Below are 21,527 nucleotides of genomic sequence, written 5' to 3'. Positions count from 1 at the left end.
ATCAATAACTATCTTCTATATTAAAATGAGAATTATATTTTCCATATAGCCTGCGGTAACCTGAGTGAGGTACTGATCTAAAATATATATTAGCTTGACATTCCTATCAGTAGAAGTTCTAAAGGGGAAAACCATTCATGAATAATTAATGAATTTCAATTGCTTCAATTTATCATGATTTGTTCAAGGATGTCTAAATGAGTCTATTTTAAATGATGGATTATCATTTTCAGAAACATATTTTAATAAAACTTCAGTGCTAGAATGGCTTCAAGCAAAAGGTTCTATTGAATTGCATACTGACATTATTTCGGTAACACATAGCAAGATCTACAAAAATGTTGAAACTCTCAACCCAGTTATCCCACTTGTAATTTAAACCTTAATAATAATTTGTAAGCAAAAAGCAAAGCTGACTACCTAACAATACTTCTCTGTATTATTGTTTACAATGGTAAAAAATGGGAAATAGCCTATATGTTCAGTTATAGGGAGCTGTATATTAAATAAGCATTAAAAATTTCAAAGACAAAGATCACGTAGGTACATGGAAAGGTACTTATGATAAAATGTTATGTGAGATTGTGAAGAAACTGAAATAATAATATATATTTCCAATTCCTTAAACATATAAAGTATAATCGACAGATTTATACACTGGTATAACTATGCCATACTTTCAAATGGCATTAATTGGATTTCATCAGTAACAAAAGGACTATCACGTAAATATGCACTTGACGAATTATTTGTTGATATATCTATTTCAGAATAATGCCCATTCCATTCTAGTATAATTTACATTAAGTGAAAACTGAGTTTTTCAACAACTTATGAAATACTACTGAACTCAAGGTTGAATACAAAGTATTTTTCAAAAGTATTAATTTGGTTTTGAAGCAGCTACTTTAGCAGATCTCAATGTTTTTTATAAGTCTTCTAGATTGAGAAAGACAATTTTAAGTTTTAAAATTAAATGTTTTTATTTGTGTCATAAATTCAAAATGACATTAAATAGTTATAATCATACAAACAGTCTTAAGACTTTTTTAGAGGTTACATGACTTGCTCCAGGTCATGTTCAGTGGCAGGCAGAATGAGAAAACAGGTTTCCAGATTCATGGATCCTGGGGAGGACTCCTCATTTTTTACCACTTGTATTCGTGCAGGATCAGTGAACATCCCCAGTCCATGCACCATTCACTGATTGAACTCACTGGCATGGCATTATGCTTTATATTTTAAATCCATATTACAATATACACAACTATCATGTTACCAAACACTTGCTAGCATTGTGACCTTTCCCCCTTTGGAATAGTTTTTAGGCAACTGAAATTATGGAGGGATTTATTTAAATTGAAGATTGAATTTTGCTATACATTTTCATTTGGTTCCCATAGCAACAATTCAAATCAGACAAGCTGCCTCTAAATTACTTATTGTTATTAGAATTCAATTTCATGTCTCTGTTAAAACTGAATAATGTTAAATAATGGCCTTGAGAAAATCTACCACAACTAATTGGCTATGAAAATAGCTTTAAAAACATCCAGCTAATTTAAATTTAATTTCTGTGTAAGCCTTAAAGCAGCAATCATGCCTCTACTGTAAACAACAGGAGTGACCTAAATGCATACAAATGTTTTCACCTGAATAAAACACCTTCCTAGAAAAAAGATGATTATTCAAATTCTAAACTGATTTTGAAGAAAAAAATCCAACTTTATTTATATTCATCTCATTCAAAAAAGTAGTTGAAACTGCAGGTGTATGGTTAAAATGAGAATCTATAAAGAATGATAAAGACCGAGGGAAAAAAACATTTCAATGGACTTAATTTTTAAAATGTCAACATAATAGCATGCTAGGGCTATATATTATCATCCTGTTGTACAATCTCTTTATTTTTCCAGTTGAGACGCTGTGACTATCATAAAAAATTCCTGAGAAATGATTACACCACAGGGAGGAAAACCAATCATTAAAGGCTGTGGTTTTGTGAGTGCTTTTGTTCCCTCCCATAAATTTCTATTGTGTTGGATAGAGGAAATCTATATAATGATGATGACAACAATGGAATGAGACTCATTGACTGGATATATGACATGCCAATCAATGTTCTGAGTGTTAAAATTCCATTAACTCATCTAATCCTCACACCAAGCTCATGAAGTAGACAGAATTGATCTTGCCAATAGTTTGTAAATACCTATTCTTACAATTTTTCCAAATCTCTATTTCTCTAATGAAAGATTCCTAAAGCACTCTCAATCTCTTCATATCCCAACTCAGTGGAACGATGAAGGAGAGGATAGGCAAAATAACATTTCCTAAATGTTGATAAAATTGGTAATATCCATAACTGTACACATGTATGTGAATATTCACATTTTTTCTTCTCTTAGAAACTGTATTGCCCTAAACTGAAGCATTTAAAGCAACACTCTTCAGTCATTGCCCAGGTGTGAAGAACTAACTGCTACAGTGTGGCAACATGAACATTCCTCAAAAACCCATGCACCCTCCCTTGCCTGCACCCCTCTACTGTTAAGACCACAGAGGGTGGTCCTAACACTATGCTCTCAACATGCCCTTATTTTCTTACTATCCTAGGTCAATCCATTTTTTAACTTTTAAGTTCAGGGGTACATGTGAAGGTTTGTCATACAGGTACACTTGTATCATGGGGGTTTGTTGTACAGATTATTTCATTTTATCATCCTTCAGGCTACTGAATCAGAACCTCTTCTACGATTTATTGAGCACATAATTTGCTATAATGAATAAAAACATCATTCTACATGGCTGTAAATAGTTTATACATAGTCAGATTTATCCTTAACAAAAAGCCTCCCATTTGTCCTCTACCAATATGCTGCAACCTCTGTCACCAATTTCTATCAGTGAATATGTGAACAATCCTGAAATTCATCCACGTGCAGCAAAGTAAAATGTTTGGGGAGAGTCCTATTTTAAAAAGCAGCAAATCTGAAAATCTTAATGGAACAGTCCTAGGCCACTGTTCTGCTTCCCAGTGACTGCAGTAACTTAGGGCTTGATTCAGATGCCCATGAGAAGTATTACTTGGTGCTTTCCCATTATAACTCAATGAAAATATGACACACTAGGCAATGAAGCTCAATCGCAAGACACGTGGCAGAGCCATGGGAAAACAGTAACATGTAGATAAGCCTGCAACAATAAGAAATATGCATATGGAGGATCGACTTTCTCACTTTCAAAAAATACATACCATAGTATAATTGTGAGCCACTTTATGCAAATCTGTACAACCTTGGGCATCAGCAAAAGAACGAATTCCAAGACAGTTGGATGGATGAAGCTGTTTCATTAAAAACTTACAGCATGCTTCTACAACCTGTGAAAGCTGAAGAAGGCAAGCTGTAGATAACAGGCACTCAATATTATCTTCTTTTAATTCAAGGCGGCCTTAATGGTAAAAAGAAATTCCATTAGCCATGGAACTACATTAACCTTATTTTATAAAATAATTGATGTTAACAGTAGTGGTTCCATATAAGAGCTCATTACATGCATTACAGACCTACATGGTTTAAGACATCCCAAAAAGAAAAAAAGGACTAAATGGGGAAAAAATTATTAGCTCCTTGAGACATCTACTAAAATAAAAACTAATGGCTTATTTTCAGAATTTTAAAATGATACGTTAGTAACTTATGTCTACTATATACCTGTATAACTCTCAATTTTTTTTGTTTTTTGAGACACGGTCTTGTTCTATTGCCCAGGCTGGAGTGCAGTGGTGTAACCAATGGCTCACTGCAGCATCGAACTCCTGGGCTCAAGCGATCATCCGTCCTGCCTTGGCTTCCCGAAGTGCTGGGATTTACAGGCATAAGCCACTGCACCTGGCCAACTCTCAAATTTTAAATGCAAAAATTTGACACTACATAATTCATTTAATTTTTATATTAACATTTTAAAGGGCCATTCAAAAACTTAATTATGATAACCATTTTAAAGGTTTTAGTATGGAAATTTTAATTCATCACCAGGTTAAATACAAAGGGTAGTAATGACAATAGCAGAACTAACTGTTAGCTATGGCATGCTTTCTAAAAACAGAAATCTGAAATCTAATAATACAACATAAATCTAAGAGGTTTTAATTTACATTTTCAGACTCGTTACCTGTATAAGCATACTGGATCAAGGACCACAATGAATTTGGTTCTACACCTTCCATTTTTATTTCTTCTTGTCTTGCCTCTCTGACATCATTAGTAAACATGGCAGCAAAATAGTCTGAGACAGAGGAGAGCACCAATCTGTGAACACATTAGGAAAAAAAAAAATCAATGACCACATTTGAGTTGATGTTCATTAATAAATGCTGCTGCTTCTTTTTTATTTGTTACTCACAGTGCATGGTACTAGGAAATGCATTTTAAGCTTGACAAATTGCTTTATGCTCTAGTTCCTTCCTTTGAATAATAAATTACCATTACCAAATTTTCTGCTGAGGTGAATGCTTTACCACTTCACTACTCAAATAATGCTATATGACATCCAGAAAACAAGCTATAAGCCCATAGCATCAAATCAACTATATAAAGGAAAAAATTTAAAAGTTATTGTTTGTTTATCATTTTTGAAAATAAACTAAGCCATTTAAAAAAAAATTTAATTATAGAAGTAGTGAATATATGGGAGACATTTGAAAATGGTTTTTGCTAGCAAGTTTTAAACTTTTATAATATTCTATTATTATCTTAGTCTGCATTTTGTTTTAAAATTATGTTGTAATAACACTATAAAACTATATTTTTTATAATTATAAAATATATTAGCTATGTCTCTAAGTTTTTAATGGTCATATATAATACATTTAAATTATAATTTTTTTTTTTTTTGAGACAGAGTCTCATTCTGTCTCCTAGGCTGGTGTGCCATGCTATGATCTCGGCTCACTGCAACCTCTGCTTCCCAGGTTCAAGCAATTCTCCTGCCTCAGCCTCCTGAGTAGCTGGGATTACAGACGTGACTACCATGTCCAGCTAATTTTTTTATTTTTAGTAGAGATGGAGTTTCGCCATGATGGCCAGGTTGGTCTTGAACTCCTGGCCTTAAGTAATCAGCCCACCTGAGCCTCCCAAAGAGCTAGGATTACAGGAGTGAGTCACAGCACCTGGCCGTATTTTTGAAACAGGCATTTTTTCACTGGATAATGTCTTGAAGATATTTCCATGTCAACACACTTAAATAGATTTTAAATAAACATTTTCATTTTTAAAAGTAATAAAAATTATGATACAGATAATCATTGGCTCCCTAATTCCATTTTCTTACCTCCCCAGGAGTGGCACTGCTGAGTCATTAGATTTGCCAAAGTAAGGTACCAATTTAGACCCCACCAGCATTGTATAAGACTAACATTTTCCCCATAATATTATCAGATGTTAAAATTTTTGGCCATAAAGTGTTAAATGATATCTCATTGTTGTTTCAATTTTCATTTATCTGATTGCTAGTGAGGTTTTTCAAATGTTTATTGGCCATTGGTTGCTTCTTCAGAAAATTGCCCATTCATTCATTCATTCATTCATTTAATGAACAAATACTGATGTGTGTCCAGTAAATACTGGGTACTGTTCTAGATACTTGAGATACATTGGGTACAAAATAAGACAAAAGATCCCTTCTCTTATGGAGTCTTACGTTTAGAGGGTAGGGAGACAATAATCAGTAGAAGTAAATTCTGTAGTACATTAAGAGGTGATAAGTGCTAAGGGGAAAAAAAGTTGGGCAAAGGCAAATGGGGAAAGGGTGGTAAGTTTAAATAGATGGTCTCACTGGAAAGTGACATGGGCAAAGATGTGAAGGAGGTTTAGGATTTGGTCATGCAGGTATCTGGAAGTAGCCTTCAGGCAGAAGAAATAGTGCAAAATTCCAAAGGTAGGAGCAGCATGCCTGGCACATGCAAGGAACTACAAGAGGTTCTGAGTGGCTGATGCTGACTGAACAAGACAGAGACCAATAGGACAATACTAGAGAGATACGGCAGGCTGGATCGTGTACGCCATTGCATGTACTTTCCCTTTCACACTCAGTGACATGACGAGTCAATGAAAGATTTGATCAAAGAAATGACTGAATCTGAGTTCCACTTTAAAGGATCACTCAGGTAGCTACGTTAAAACAGAATGTAGGGGTAAAGAGTGGAGGCAGGGAGACCAGTTGGGAGGCTTTTGCATCAATCATCTAAGTGAGATGTTGATGGCTCACACAAGCATGGCAGGTAAGGTAATGAATGAGTTCAGTTTTGGAAATACAGAATTTGAGGTGCCTCTATGAAATTCGGGTTGAAATAGCTTTTCTAACAAACCCACGTTCATAACCTGGACTTTCTGTCACAGTACATAGTAGTATCTCAATAAATGTATGCTAATTGAGTCACTGAAAATTTTAATACCAAGCCAATTCCTCCTAATGATTTTATTTCCACTTTGGAAGGTTTTTTATTTTTTATTTTTTATTTCAGTAGGTTTTGGGGCAATGGGTGGTGTTTTGTTACATGAATAAGTTCTTTAGTGGTAATTTCTGAGATTCTGGTGCACCCATCCTCCAAGCAGAGTACACTGTACCCAATGTGTAGTCTTTTATCCCTTACTCCCTTCCCACCCTTTCCCCCAAGTCCCCAAAGTCCATTGTATCATTCTTTTTTGCTGGGGGTGAAGACAGAGTCTCACTCTGTCTCCACACCCAGGCTGGAGTGCAGTGGCATGATCTTGGCTCATTGCAACCTCTGCTTCCCAGGATCAAGCAATACTCATGATTCAGCCTCCCAAGTGGCTGGGACTACAGGTTCACGCCACCACGCCTGGCTAGTTTTTGTATTTTTAGTAGAGATGGGGCTTTGCCATGTTGGCCAGGCTGGTCTGGAACTCCTGGCCTCAAGCGATCCACCCACCTCGGCCTTCCAAAGCGCTAGGATTACAGGTCCTGAGCCTACCAAGCCTAGCCTATTGTATCATTCTTTTTTTTTTTTTTGAGACAGGGTCTTACTCTGTCACCCAGGCTGGAGTGCAGTGACGTGATCTCGGTTCACTGCAACCTCTGCCGCCTGGGTTCAAGCAATTCTCCTGCTTCAGCCTCCCGAGGAGCTGGGATTACAGGTACCTGCCACCACACCGGGCTAATTTTTGTATTTTTAGTAAAGATGGTGTTTCACCATCTTGGTCAGGCTGGTCTTGAACTTCTGACCTCGTGATCCACCTGCCTCAGCCTCCCAACGTGCTGGGATTACAGGTGTGAGCCATCGCGCCCGGCCTCATTGTATCATTCTTATGCCTTTGATTCCTCATAGCTTAGCTCCCACTTATGAGAGAGAACATATGATGTTTGGTTTTCCATTCTTGAGTTACTTCACTTAGAATAAGTCTCCAGTCCCATCCAGGTTGCTGAGAATCCCATTATTTCATTCCTTTTTATAGGTGAGTAGTATTCCACGATATATGTATACATCACATTTTCTTTATCCACCTGTTGAGTGATGGGCATTTGGGCTGGTTCTATAATTTTGCAATTGAAAATTGTGGTGCTATAAACTTGTGTGCAAACATCTTTTTAATATAATGACTTCTTTTCCTCTGAATTGATAGCTAGTAGTGGGATTGCTGGATCAAATGGTAGATCTACTTTTAGTTTTTTTTTTTTTTTTTTTTTTTTTTTACCTTTAGTTCTTTAAGGAATCTCCACACTGTTTTCTGTAGTGTTTGCACTAGTTTGCATTCCTGCCAACAGTGTAAAAGTGTCCCCTTTTCACCAATATCTATGCCAACATTGATTATTTTTTGATTTTATGATTGTGGCCATTCTTGCAAGAGTAAGGTGGTATTGCCTTGTGGTTCTGACTTGCATCTCCCTGATCATTAGTGATGTTAAACATGGTTTCTTTTTTTTTTGAGGTGGAGTCTTGCTCTGTCGCCCAGGCTGGAGTGCAGTGGCGTGATCTTGACTCACTGCAAGCTCTGCCTCCTGGGTTCACACCATTCTCCTGCCTCAGCCTCCCGAGTAGCTGGGACTACAGGTGCCTGCCACCATGCCCGTCTAATTTTTTTTTGTTATTTTTAGTAGAGACGGGGTTTCACTGTGTTAGCCAGGATGGTCTCGATCTCCTGACCTCGTGATCTGCCTGCCTCAGCCTCCTAAAGTGCTGGGATTACAGGCGTGAGCCACCGCGCCCGGCCAAATATGTTTTCATATGCTTGTTGGCCATTTGTAGATCTTCTTTTGAGAACTATCTATTCATGTCCTTAGCCCACTTTTTGATGGGACTGTTTTTTTTTTCTGATTTATTTGAGTTTTTTGGTAGATTCTGGATATTAGTCCTTTGTCGGATGTACAGATTGTGAAGATTTTCTCCCTCTCTGTGGGTTGTCTGTTAACTCACAGACATTCTTTCTTTTGCTGTGCAGAAGCTTTTTAGTTTAATTAAGTCCCATCTATTTATCTTTGTTTTTGTTGCATTTGCTTTTGGGTTCTTGGTCATGAAGTCTTTGCCTAAGCCAATGTCTAGAAGGCTTTTTCTGATGTTATCTCTCTTTGGAAGGTTTTTAAAAAAAACCTTTGGGACATAGTGTCAATTAGTTTTGATGGGCATCCAAAAAAAAAAAAAAAACCTTTGAGAATCATAGTGGTGATTAACAATGAACAACTGAATACAGAATTATAAAAAAAAGAATTATTCTTTATTAAATGGCTCTTTTCCTTTTCTTACTTCAAGAAATAATATGTAATTTGTAGGAAAGGCTTTTTTCCCCTAGCACTGCTTTTCATACTTCTTGGAAATCAGCAAACAGAAGTTGGGATAGATATGGCTATTTTAAAAACTCTTAAGAGTTTTTGCTACTCCACTTCACCAGCTTTTCTTCTTCTAAATATCCACAAACTTTAATTGCCACTGAGTTTACTTAAAGTATTTAATAGGTAGAATATGGCATAAAAGCTTCTTATAGTAGCTGCAATCTACACCGAACAATACCAACTTATATGAGGCTAGTATGTTTTGTTATTGTGCTTCTACGGCAGGAAAATGACCCTTTTAGGATCATCAAATGTGTAATAATTTCATATGCACTGTTTTCTTGAGGGAAATTCCATGAACTACACCCCTTCCCAAAAACATAATAGTCAACTGAAGTAGGTTACCTCAATATACATATCTAAATTACCGAGGAAATATTTCACACATACAGAAATATAGAAAACAACTACCTGTGAGCTGGAATTCTGCGGTCACCAGCGACTAAAATTACATCGCACAACTGTTTATGTCTCAAATAGTTTTCCATTTTTTTAAATGTTTGCTCAGCATGATTAAGGGCTTGGAAAAATTCATCTGATGTACATGGCTCCATAGTATGACAGGATGATAATGTCTGACTACTATTGGAAGTCCTGAAAAGAAAAAAAAACACACATTTTGAAATATCACTATCACATTAAAAAGATCTTTCCTATTAAGTCCTTTGAAAGACTGCAAATGTAATAGAAGAAATCAATGCTACCTATCAATATTAATGCATAATCATTCATCATTTTAGTCTCTTAAAAATCAATGATGCCTTAAGTCATATGATTCTTTTAAACACTGTAAGTGAATATAAACTGTTAATTAATTGCTACATATATTCTTTGTAGTATCTTTTTGTGAGGTCTTTTCTCTGTTAAAGCCAATGTCTCTGCTGAAAAAGAGCTAAGCTATATTCATATTGATAACCACATCTCCTAACGTTATATTTAAGGATATAAGAGATCATTCATCTTTGAAGGCAGAAAGGCAATTAAATTATTTTGGAAATACAAATTCAAGTCAAGTTCATTAAAAAATATATTGTCATAAAAATAGTGTTATAAATAATTATTTTGGTTCTCTGTCCAGTCCTCAAAAGCCCAGGTAATCTATAACTTATATTACAGGTTAAAGGAATTTGATAGCCTAATACAGCTGTCTAAAAAATTATTTGAAATTTCTAAATTATAATTTGAAGAGTAGGCGTTCTGATTTCTTTTTTTTTTGTTTGTTTGAGACGGAATTTCGCTCTTGTTGCCCAGGCTGGAGTGCAATGGCGCGATCTTGTCTCACCACAACCTCCGCCTACTGAGTTCAAACAATTGTCCTGCCTCAGCCTCCTAAGTAGCTGAGATTACAGGCTTGCACCACCACGCCCAGCTACTTTTGTATTTTTAGTAGAGATGGGGTTTCTCTATGTTGGTCAGGCTGGTCTCGAACTCCTGACCTCAGGAGATCTGCCCGCCTCAGCCTCCCAAAGTGCTAGGGTTACAGGTGTGAGCCACCGCACCCACCTGTATGTTCTGTTTTCATATGATTTACTGATAAAAACTGTGAAAAAGTGAAAAGGTTAGGACTAAGAATGAAGTCCTGAGTCCAGTTCTTTCCTCCTCACCCTCACACCCAGTTCTCCTCTCCAGGATCACTTAAATCAAGTAATCAAAGTCGGTTGGTTATGCAATTAACTATAAAACCAGTGACTGTGCCATAACTTAGTTCTCATTTCTCATCAGATCTTCTTTTAAGGATATGATGGTTGTGACATATGCTTTGTTGAATCAAGCCCCACTATATCTTAAGAGAATCTTGTTAATATAACTAATAACCTTATCAAAAAAGAAAAAAGTCACCATATTTCTTACTTTTAAAGTAAAGGGAACTTAAGCTAAGGAGATTAAGTGCCTTGCCAAGAGTCAGAGTTCATTCATGGCAGAGATAGGGCTATCACAGAAACTGCTATGTGTTCACCAAAATATCCTTTTTTCCGCCTCAGAATATAGCTAGACTACATTTCCCAGCCTCTCTTGCAAATAGGTGTGTTCTTATGGAAATGAACTATTACATCACACAGTTCACCTTAAAGTGGCTAAGAACAGGTATGGCTTTTCCATATTTTCTTTCTCTATCCACGGGTTGAAGGGAGAGGATTGAAGACTTAGAAAAAGGAAGAAGTAAAATACATAAAAGATCACTCAAGCAAGAACACTCACATTGAACTAAGATTTATCTGTTTTAGAAGTTAACAATGCCTTAACTGATAAATATTCCTTCCTAAATCCTCCTAGTCCAATGTATTTTCAGTACCATACAAACATGGGCATCAGATAAATGCCCTTGGAGGGTAATTGTCAATAATGACAACAGAAGTCAAATGTATATTATCTAGAAAGGATGTGTTGTACACTATGAATATTACTGGTGTAATGACTTGGAAAATCCAAGTCAAGTAATACTCAACTTCACATTTAAGATCATTATTATAAAAATGGGTTGAATAGTATGTAATTATATATGTTTATACAAATAAATGAGAATTAGAAACTATTTTAAAATTTAGGAGACAGGATAACATAAGCAAAAAAATAATGGTGGTTTTGATGAATAATAATTTGAAGATTTCGCAGGTACTATAATCCCAGCACTTCGGGAGGCCGAGGAGGGTAGATCATGAGGTCAGGAGATTGAGTCCATCCTGGCTAATATGGTGAAACCCCGTCTCTACTAAAAATACAAAAAAAAAAAAAAAAATTAGCCAGGCGTGGTGGCACACGCCTGTAGTCCCAGCTACTTGGGAGGCTGAGGCAGGAGAATCGTTTGAACCAAGGAGGCGGAGGTTACGGTGAGCCAAGATAACACCACTGTACTCCAGCCTGGGCGACAGAGTGAGACTCCATCTCAAAAATAAATAAATAAAAATAATAATAACTTGAAGATTTAAAATATTTTTTGATAAAGTTTTATACTGTTAAAATATTGACAAATGATTATAAGAGCATTAGTGACCTAAGGAGGGGAAAAAATTATAATATCTAATTTTTATAAGCCATAAATTCAAGAACAAGTAAATAAATCAAGTACGTCTTTCTTAAGACTCCTATATTTTGTATCACATTTCTTGTACTTCATATCAAACTACAAGTGATGATTAAACAAATAAATTAGTTGAATGTTTGAGTGATGAACTGCCATCATCTAACACAGATGTTAATCAATGTTAAGTTCTGAAAGAACAACAGAACTTTGTAATACTATCATCACTGTTATTATAGGCTACTTCTGATGTTGGCATATGCCCAGTTAATAATTTTCTTGTCAAGAACTTTCAGGGTATTTTGGTTCAGATGCTGAAACAAGTCAGGACAACCCAGGGAGCATTTCAGTCGCAGTGTTCAAGGCCTCATACCCTGAGACTGATTCAATAGGTCGGAGGCGAGATTTGAACACCATATTTTAAAAATAATTTTTTTAATATTATTGACAAATAACAATTATATATATTTATAGGGTATAATGTGATGTTTTGATACACGTATATGTAGTGAACTGCTCAAATCAGGCTAATTAACAAATTCATTAACTCTAATATTTATCAATTCTTTGTGGTGAAAAACATTTAGAGCCCTCTCTTTTAGCTATTTAAAGCCCTCTCTTTTAGCTATTAACCATAGTCACCTTCCTGTGCAATAGCACACGAGAACTTGTTCCTCCTAATTGTAACTTTGTGCACACTGACCCAAGTCTCTCTTTGGCACTCCCCATCCTCAGCCTCTGGTAAGCACCTCTGGTAAGACTTCCTTACTCTTTTTGTTCCTATTGTATCTTTTGTTTAGCATATAATAGGAAAAGAGGATTAAGGAGGTATTGGTGAGTGATGAAGCACATTTTAGGAAGTTTCTAGAGCTGTGCTGTCCAATACAGTAGCCACTAGCCCCATGAGGCTATTTTAATTTAAATAAAAATTTTAAATTCAGTTCTTTAGTTGCACTAGTCGTATTTCAAGTGTTCAGTATTCTCTTGGGGCTAGTGGCTACCAAATTGGACAGTACAGATATGGAACATTTCCATCAATGCTGAAAGTTCCATTGTGCAGTGCTGGTCTAGAGTCCTATAGACCTCGGTTCAACTCTCACTCTGTCACTCACTAAGTATAATTCTGGACAAGTTATTTAACTTCTCTAAGGCTTACTTTCTTTAACAGCAAAACAGAAATAATACACAGTGCTGTCTTTTAGGGGATCCCTCAAGAGAAGATTATTAAACGATCTAATGCACGCACAGCCCTAGTGCAGATTAGTACACAATCAAGGAAAGCTATTGTTAGTAGAACCCTGCTTTTCAGTGGCCAATGGGAAGGCCTGTAATTACAGTCTTTTGTCTTTATATAATGTTGTTTGGATGGTTGTCTTTTTTAAAAAATGATCCCTGGCATTATCATTTTTTATAACTAAATTTCATACTTCTTATTTAAAATGGCTTTTAGTAAACTCAGTAGACATCCTAACCCACAACACAAATATCTGGGAATAGGCCATTCCTGAAGCATTTAAAATATATTTCTCTCTGATTTCTACTTGATCTTTTACATAACAACAGAGGAAATACATCTAACATCTCTGCTTAGTTTTGCTTATATGATACCACTAAATCATATTTCAGAAAATTACATAAGATCATTCAAATCTTTTATATTAGACTTTCACTGTAATGAATACATTGCTGAATATTTCTAGTCTACAGGGAAACATTTAATTTGTAGCTTATGTCTCTCTCTGCAGTAGGCAATGAATTTTAAAGTCAGAAAAATGCCTAAACATAGAAAAGAGGCAAGTATCAAATAGAGACAAGTCACCAACTATTCACAGAGCAACTATTAATGTTGCAGCACTGCACTAGTTAGAAACTGGGGAAATGCTAAGAAATATATTATTCCCTAGTGAAGGGATTTGGAATTTGAAGAGTCAAGCTCCATATCTGGAAAAAGTGAAATAGCAACTCTAACCCTTGTAATTCCCCAGATTTTAAATGTGCTTACATGTACATGTGCTCACACAATACACACCATGGCCAATACACCTTTTTATTGTAAACTATTTAGATCCCTTTACTTTTATCGCCAGAATTTACACTAGAATTTCTTAATGGAGTAATTTTTCAAAAGAAGTTTTACAAATTAATTTATAAAAGTTATACTGTCTATGAGTAGGAAAAAAAGCTCTTCCGAAACTCTAAATAGTCTGTTTGGCTCACTCTCTAGGTAAGTGATTTACTCCTAGTTTGTGGCATTCAGAATTCATGTTTTTGCAGAAGTGTGCTTACTATATTATGAATCTTTTGTCATCTTCTACAAATATTCAAAACTACAAGTTGCTAGATATAGGCTAGCAGTCTCTAAATTTGATACATACCCTTTTCAGTATACTTTTAAGCATGTGCCCAAATTTACTAATTTATAAAAGATATAGACACCATTGTACAATTTCTATATAATATACAGACAAAAACAGAAATTTAAAAGATAAAATATAAACAGAAGCTTTTATATATATTTTTAACCATTACTACAATTGATCACCTTGTGCATCTTTAATTGGAGTATAATTGCTATTGGAATACAGAAAAGGGGAAGATCAGTATGGGCTAGTGTTTAAAAAGTCAACAAGTAGTAGGTGAGAATTGAAATATGTCTTGACATTTATATGGGTGAGGAAGAAGAGGAGACAAGGCAATTGTGTAAAGAGAAATAATAAGAGCTAAGGAAAATGGATGTCTTCACCCTTTCCCTCCTCAAGAGAAATATATTTTGATTTGGAAATTTATAGGGCGTTTTTCCCCTGGGATAGTGCCAGAATATCTGTGGTGAAGAGAATTAAATGCTGTTTATAAGAATCCAATTTTCTTAAATAATAACCAGTATGAAGGGGAAGGGCAAATGGACATTTTTATACAATGCTGGTGAGAATTAAAATAGAAATGTTCCTGAAATGACTTTGAAAATACAAATCAAAACCCCTCAAATGTGAACATCCTTGGGATTTTGTCCAAAGGAAAGAATCATCAATAGGTACAGAGATCTAGCTACAGGGTTTATCACAGGTTGTTTCTAATAGAGAAATACCGGAAACAATCTACATTCAAAAAAATAGAATACTGGTTAAATAAACAAAAGGACAATCCATACATGGAAGAATGATGGAGCCATTTGAAAAGATATAGAATATTTAATGGCCTGGAGAACTGTGTAGTGGACATTGCTTTTTCCTATCCAGCATTCCTTCTTACGGTAATAAAACCCACCTCTACTTTTTGGGAAACCACACATTCCCTGCCTCAGTCTACAGGGAATGGTCAGAGGTGTAGAAGCCAATGAGGCCCGGCCAATAAGAGTATTGTAGCTCCTGGCAATAACAGTTGGTTCACGTGGGCACAGGACCCAAACAAGACCAATCAGAGTCAATTTCATGATGTTTGATCACACTCTTGGAAAAGTGTCACTTTCTTTCCATTGAGCTTGCTAAGCTGACAAAAAGTAAACTTGGAGCTGTTAATGGCCTTTCCGCTACTGCACTGAGAGACTACCTGAGATAATGCCATCACAAAGGAAAACAGAATTTAGAAATGGAGAAAAACAGATTATTGGTGTTATTTGATCATTTGGATCCAGCCATGTCTAAAGCTAGACTCTATCCTTGGTCTTTTTATTTATGTGAACCGAAAATTTCTAGTTTTTGTTTAAGTCAGTTTGATTTGGGCTTCTGTCATTTTCAACCACGAGTCCTAATTTAAAAACTTACATTAGGGCAAAAAAAGCAGGCTACAAAACAATTATGTACAATAAGATTGAGATTTTTATTTTAAAAACACATTATACACGTATAGAAAATATACCAGAAGGACACTTCCCCAAATTAACAGTTGGTATTTTGAGGTGGCTGGGTAGTTGATGATTTTTACTTTTTTCATTTTTACTTATCTCTATTTTCTGATGGCTCTATGGTTTTATATATATATATATGGTAAAGAAGTATTAAAATAGTATAAATATGTATATGTGTGTGTGTGTGTGTATATATATATATAATGTTAATAGGGAAAAATTCACTTAAAAATTAGATCCAAAGAACTCTGAAGAGTTCTATTCAGCCATCTTCACTTCCTGCACTCTGTTGATTATAACCCAAGATCCATTCTTTATATCTACCACAGTAAATGACTTTTAGCTGGAGACATGGCTACCTAGGGTGAGACTGTATTTCTGAGCCTCCTTTGTAACCAGTTGTGGCCATGTGACCAATGAATATATGCAGAACTGATACGTGCAACTTGTGTCGCTTGCTTAATGTTTTCCCTTCCTCTCTTCGGTCCTTCCTACAGGTTGGCATGCTGAGGGACAGCTGAGTAAGCTTCAATCATGGAGAAAAGATAATATCCTACAGGAAGGAGAAACAATATAACAGGAACCTGGGTCTCTGAATGAACTTGTGAAGCAGAGCTACCTATCCTCCCTGGGCCACTTGCCCACCTGTGAGGTGATAGAAAAACAAACTTCCATCTAATTTAAGCCACTGTGTTTCTGAATCTCTTTGTTATATCATTTTAGCCTATGCCTTACTAATATACTTCCTAAAGTTAAATGAGCAAGTTATGTAGTTACGTAGTTAACTATGAGGTGTGTGTATGTACATACCATTGTTTTCATGCCTAATATATCTGATTCTAAACACTTAAAACTTCACTCTCTAGTTCCAAGTGAAACACAGGTAAAATAAAATGTGAGCAATAAATGGCATAAAGACAGGTTTTCTGCTTAAACAATTTGGAGTTTAAAAGGTCAACTGTGTAACTGTAGGACCTAACCTTTTCGTATGCCAATTCTTCAGCCTTCCCAGCAGTTCTGGGAACTATTATGATTCAATAACTTCCTATTTCTGTTTAAATCATCCAGTCAACTTCAGTTGCTTAAAACTAAGAACTTTGATGGATGCAGCATACAGATAGCCTTCAGAGGGTTCATGAACTCCTTGAACCCTATATGAAATATTTCACACACACACACACACACACACACACACAGTGTTTTCTGGGGAGAGGTTACATAGCTTATGTCACATTCTCAATGGAGTCCATGATAAGATGTGGGCATATATGTGAGAGGGGAGACAATGCAATATTATCCTTTCCAGATACAAGTTCATTATAAACTTCTTCTGCTATCCCTGGAAACACATTTTTTTTTTCATTAGAGGAATTTAATTTAAAACTGAACCAGAATTAATAGACTAGATCAAATAGTAAGATGCAGAGACAACATAAAGAAGGTCAAGAAAAAGGAGAATGCCCATGAGGAGTGGTGATATTATGCAGATAACCTCTTGTTGGGAGGGGAGGAGGACCTATGCCTTCAGGATGAGTTGAAGAGTAGCAAATCAACTGACCAAAAAATAGGAGTTTGGGCTATCTGCAGTGGAAAGACACAGAGGCAAGCAACCAGTAAGATGGGGTAGAAGACTGTGGATAAGGAGTTATGGGGCCAGGTGTGGTGGCTCATGCTTGTAATCCTAGCACTTTGGGAGGCCGAGGCGGACAGATCACTTGAGCTCAGGAGTTTGAGACCAGCCTGGCCAACGCGGTGAAACCCCATCTCTACTAAAAATACAGAAAAATTAGCTAGGCATGGTGGTACGTGCTTGTAATCCCAGCTACTCTGGGGGCTGAGGCAGGAGAATCGCTTGAACCCAGGAGGCAGAGACTGCAGTGACCCAAGATCCCGCCACTGCATTCCAGTCTAGCCAGGGTGACAGAGTGAGACTTTGTCTCACTAAAAAAAAAAAAAAGAGTTATGGGTGCCAAGCTTGGCATTCTCAAGAACTAAGAGAAGAGAATTAACTGAAGAAAGAAGGTGAAACTAGTTAGAATGAATAATTAGCTATATGCTATAGCTGAACTCTGTGATTAAATAAATAGTCACAAGTATATAGGCAATATATTAATAGTACAGTGTTTGTTAAGAGCATGAAATCTACAACTTAATTGAGTTCAAAAACGCAACTATTTCCAAGTGATCAAGGTCACAACAGTGGTAAGACAGATTAATGGTGTGTATCTTTGATATGATGTGAAAAAAAAATGGCACTTTATCTCTGTGATATTCCTCCCCAAAGCCCATAACCTCAGTCTAATTATGGGAAAACAAATCTCAATTGAGTAAGGCATTCTACAAAACACCTGATTAGTACTCCCAAAACTGCCAAGATCATCAAAAGCAAGTAAAATCTAGGAAACTGTCACAGCCAAGAGGAGGCTAAGGAGACATAATGATTTAATGTAATGCGATATCTTGGATAGGATCCTCGAACAGAAAAAGGGCATTAGGTAAGAAACTAAAGAAATGTGAATAAAGTATGGACTTTAGTTAACAATAATGTATCACCACTGGTTCATTACTATAACCCCTGCACCATATTAATGTGAGATATAAATAACAGGGGAACCTGGGTATGGGGTATATAGGAACTTAGTGTATCATCTTTATAATTTTCCTGTAAATGTAAAATGGTTCTAAAAAATTAAGTTTCTTTTTAAAAAATGCAGCTATTTTACTTACTAACCTTGAGCAAGTTAGCTTTTCTGTGTCTCACTTGACTCATCTATAAAATTAGAATTAGGTTGATAATAGCAGCAATCTAACTCAAGAATTTGTTGTGAAGACTAAATGAGTTAATATAGTAAAGTGCTTAGAACAGTGCCTCACAGTTAGGAAGCACTGCTTAGTATCAGCAATGATTATTTTTTAACACAGATGCTCCTTAACTTATGATGGTGTTGTGTCTGGATAAACCCATCAAAAATAGAAAATGCGCTTTTAACTTAGGATATTTTTTCAATATATTGTGGGTTTATTGGGACATACCCCATTGTAAGTTGAGGAATGTACTGAATGCATGTTGCTTTTCCATCATCGTAAAGTTGAAAAATTTTATGTCAGGGGGCGTCTGTACTTGTAAAGTGCAGTAAAATTGTATGCAAAAGGAGTAAAAAACAGCCTGATATTAAACTCTAACTTTATAAATGAAATTTGAAATAAAATTCCTCCAATTGAAAATATGTCAAAAATTACATAATTTCAAGGTCAGTAAATCAAGGGAAGTATAAATCATGTTTATACTATGGTTACATGGTGGGCCGCCATATAGATTTTGCTAGCCCTGGTATGAATTCCTCCTCAATTAAGGACTTAGGATCCTATTGCTCACATAAAAGGTGACAGCTCTGTTACTTAAGGTCTAAAATTCCTCATGTTATAAGAAGACTAAGTTTGTATTTTAATAGCAAAGTAATGACTTAGATGACTGTCATGGAGAAAAGGTAGCTAGGCTACAGAGGCAAAGTCAAAGTTAAAAGACAAGAAACTTTTAAATCACTTAGGTGGATGGCAGTAGAAATTACCAGAAGTCTAAGACTCAGACAGACATTTTTCCTTGTTAGAATACAATGGATAAAACATGACCAACATACGCTGTCCCTTAATTCCTGCTTTAAACTGTCCAGATCCACCATGGCTAATGAGATTCTGAGTATGTAAGACCACTTAGCTGTCTTCCCCTTTTTCTAATAACTCAAAATTTCAGTTTAAGTTCTGAAATCCATGTAAATATTATGACGGTTAAAACAAGTAATTAGTATATCATATGCATTTCTTCATTATGTCTTTAACATTTTAAGATATCAATCTGTAGTATGCTCAGAATGTTTACTATATATTTACTATATATTATTTGCAAAATATTATATAAGAAAAAGAATTGTTCCAAAGTTATATTTAAAAAATTGATGAGGCCAGGTGTGGTGGCTCACACCTGTAATCCCAGCACTTTGGGAGGCGGACGTGGGCAGATCACTTGAGGTCAGGAGTTCAAGACCAGCCTGGCCAGCATGGTGAAACAGTGCCTCTACTAAAAATACAAAAATTAGCTGGGCGTGGTGGCACATGTCTGTAGTCCCAGATACTTGGGAGGCTGAGGCAGGAGAATGGCTTGAACGGGAGGCAGAGGTTGCAGTAAGCCGAGATCACGCCACTGCACTCCAGCCTGGGTAACAGAGCGAGACTCTGTCTCAAAAAAAAAAAAAAAAAAAAATTGATGAAATGTCACACATTAACAGTGACAGGCTTTGATTTGTTTACAGTAGGTGAACAACTACTTAGAGAAGTCTGACTGCTCACTTAATCAAAAAGCTGAGGGCAAATAAATGTATCTTTATGACAAAGGTCAAAGACTCAGCCAGGGCGTTGAAGGAAGATGTAAAAATTAGATCTATTTAACCTAGAAAAAAATAGAGAAAAAGAATATACACACAAAGGACTTTTCTAAAATCTTGAATGTTTTTTTCTTATTTGCAATAAGAAGACTGAAATTTCAAACCATCCAAAATATTAAATTCCTTTGATATATTTCCCCTCGTATCTAAAAATCAAAAACATTTTCTCACAGTACATTTTATTTTTGAAATTTTATTTTTGGAATAGTTTGGTCACTGAAGATGTAAACTGTCCACACCCGTCTTACTTTGATGAGTCTTCTTGAGTACCATTTTTTAAACAACTTCATTTATTTTAGATTTTTTAAAATGCCATTTTATTTTTATATCTCCTATAAATGAAAAACGTCAATTTAAAATTCTTGAAGAATGCACATAGCAATCTCTCAGTCAAAAAAGGATAATCTTTTTATTTCATAATGAAGAGCCCACCAAGATATTTCTCTATGCATACTAAAGAATAGCTTAATTTTATTTCAGTAATCATTAGCCATGCAAACTACCTTTGTTGTAAGGAATTATAGCAACCAATGTGTGTATAATTTTTCCAAGATTACACATGTATAAAAATTTTATATTCACATTATAATTTCTCCAGTAGTAGATAACATGTTAAGAGTTTTATATGTGAATTTACTTATGTTGGTAAATGAATGTTTTATTTTTTCTAATTTTGTTAAAATATTCTTGATATATTGATTTTCAAATGAAACATTTACTCTTTGGTTCTCCACAAAAATGATGAATCTTTTACTATATAAATTGTTCTCTTTATGGCAACAAGTCTCCAAAGAAAATACAAACAATGAAACCACATTAGCTCAATTGATCTCCAAATTAAATTAGTGGCTTCTATTCCCTTAAGATAATGCCAAGTCATGAACTAATTTAAAAAAATTTAAATTAAATACACTATTTACCTACATACAGATATTCCCCTCTCTCCATTACACAAATGATGACAGATGACTAGAGTAAACATTTTTTATCCTTCCAATTCCATATTCTTAAGGTTAGAAGAGGAAAAGGTGGTAAATATCCTCAAGTAAGAGACACTTAAATATATAAATTCATTTTGTCTCAATCCATATGACACCTACATCATTAATAACCAACTTACAAATTACAAGTGTTATCAAAAGCTGCACAGAAATTTTAAGAGAAAAATATAATAATCAAATTAGACAAATGATAAGCTATTTGTGCCTTTAAATATTTAGAAATATTTTCGAATGAAGATTAATCAGAAAGATGACTTTCATGCTCTAACTTGTTATATAATCTTATTGTAGTTTAAACTGATGAATAAGAAAATCCATTTCAAAGATAAAGCCAGATTCCAAGATAAAGGTAGATAAAGTCACTATGAAATTAC

The 21,527-nt window shown here is 35.3% G+C and overlaps 1 protein-coding gene and 1 long non-coding RNA gene across 16 annotated transcripts in view; one reads left to right on the top strand and one right to left on the bottom strand.

Moving 5' to 3' along the window:
• Positions 1-21,524, top strand: part of LOC129397581 (uncharacterized) — a 119,903-nt gene extending 98,379 nt beyond the window's left edge. For all 6 annotated transcript variants that reach the window (XR_008625124.2, XR_008625121.2, XR_008625127.2 and 3 more), the window contains one exon: positions 16,211-21,524. This is a non-coding gene — a long non-coding RNA (uncharacterized LOC129397581). The remainder of the gene's footprint in view (positions 1-16,210) is intronic.
• The window catches only part of KLHL5 (kelch like family member 5), an 80,494-nt gene that overhangs the window by 39,824 nt on the left and 19,143 nt on the right, over positions 1-21,527 (bottom strand). For all 10 annotated transcript variants that reach the window (XM_063603518.1, XM_063603519.1, XM_063603520.1 and 7 more), the window contains 3 exons: positions 9,262-9,444; positions 4,177-4,313; positions 3,257-3,453 (listed from right to left, as the gene is read on the bottom strand). In XM_063603518.1, coding sequence (XP_063459588.1) covers positions 3,257-3,453; positions 4,177-4,313; positions 9,262-9,444 — 517 coding nt within the window. The remainder of the gene's footprint in view (positions 1-3,256; positions 3,454-4,176; positions 4,314-9,261; positions 9,445-21,527) is intronic.

This window comes from Pan paniscus, chromosome 3 (assembly GCF_029289425.2).
Source record: "Pan paniscus chromosome 3, NHGRI_mPanPan1-v2.0_pri, whole genome shotgun sequence".
In the NCBI taxonomy this organism is placed as follows: domain Eukaryota; kingdom Metazoa; phylum Chordata; class Mammalia; order Primates; family Hominidae; genus Pan; species Pan paniscus.
This window is presented reverse-complemented; position numbering and strand designations above follow the sequence as displayed.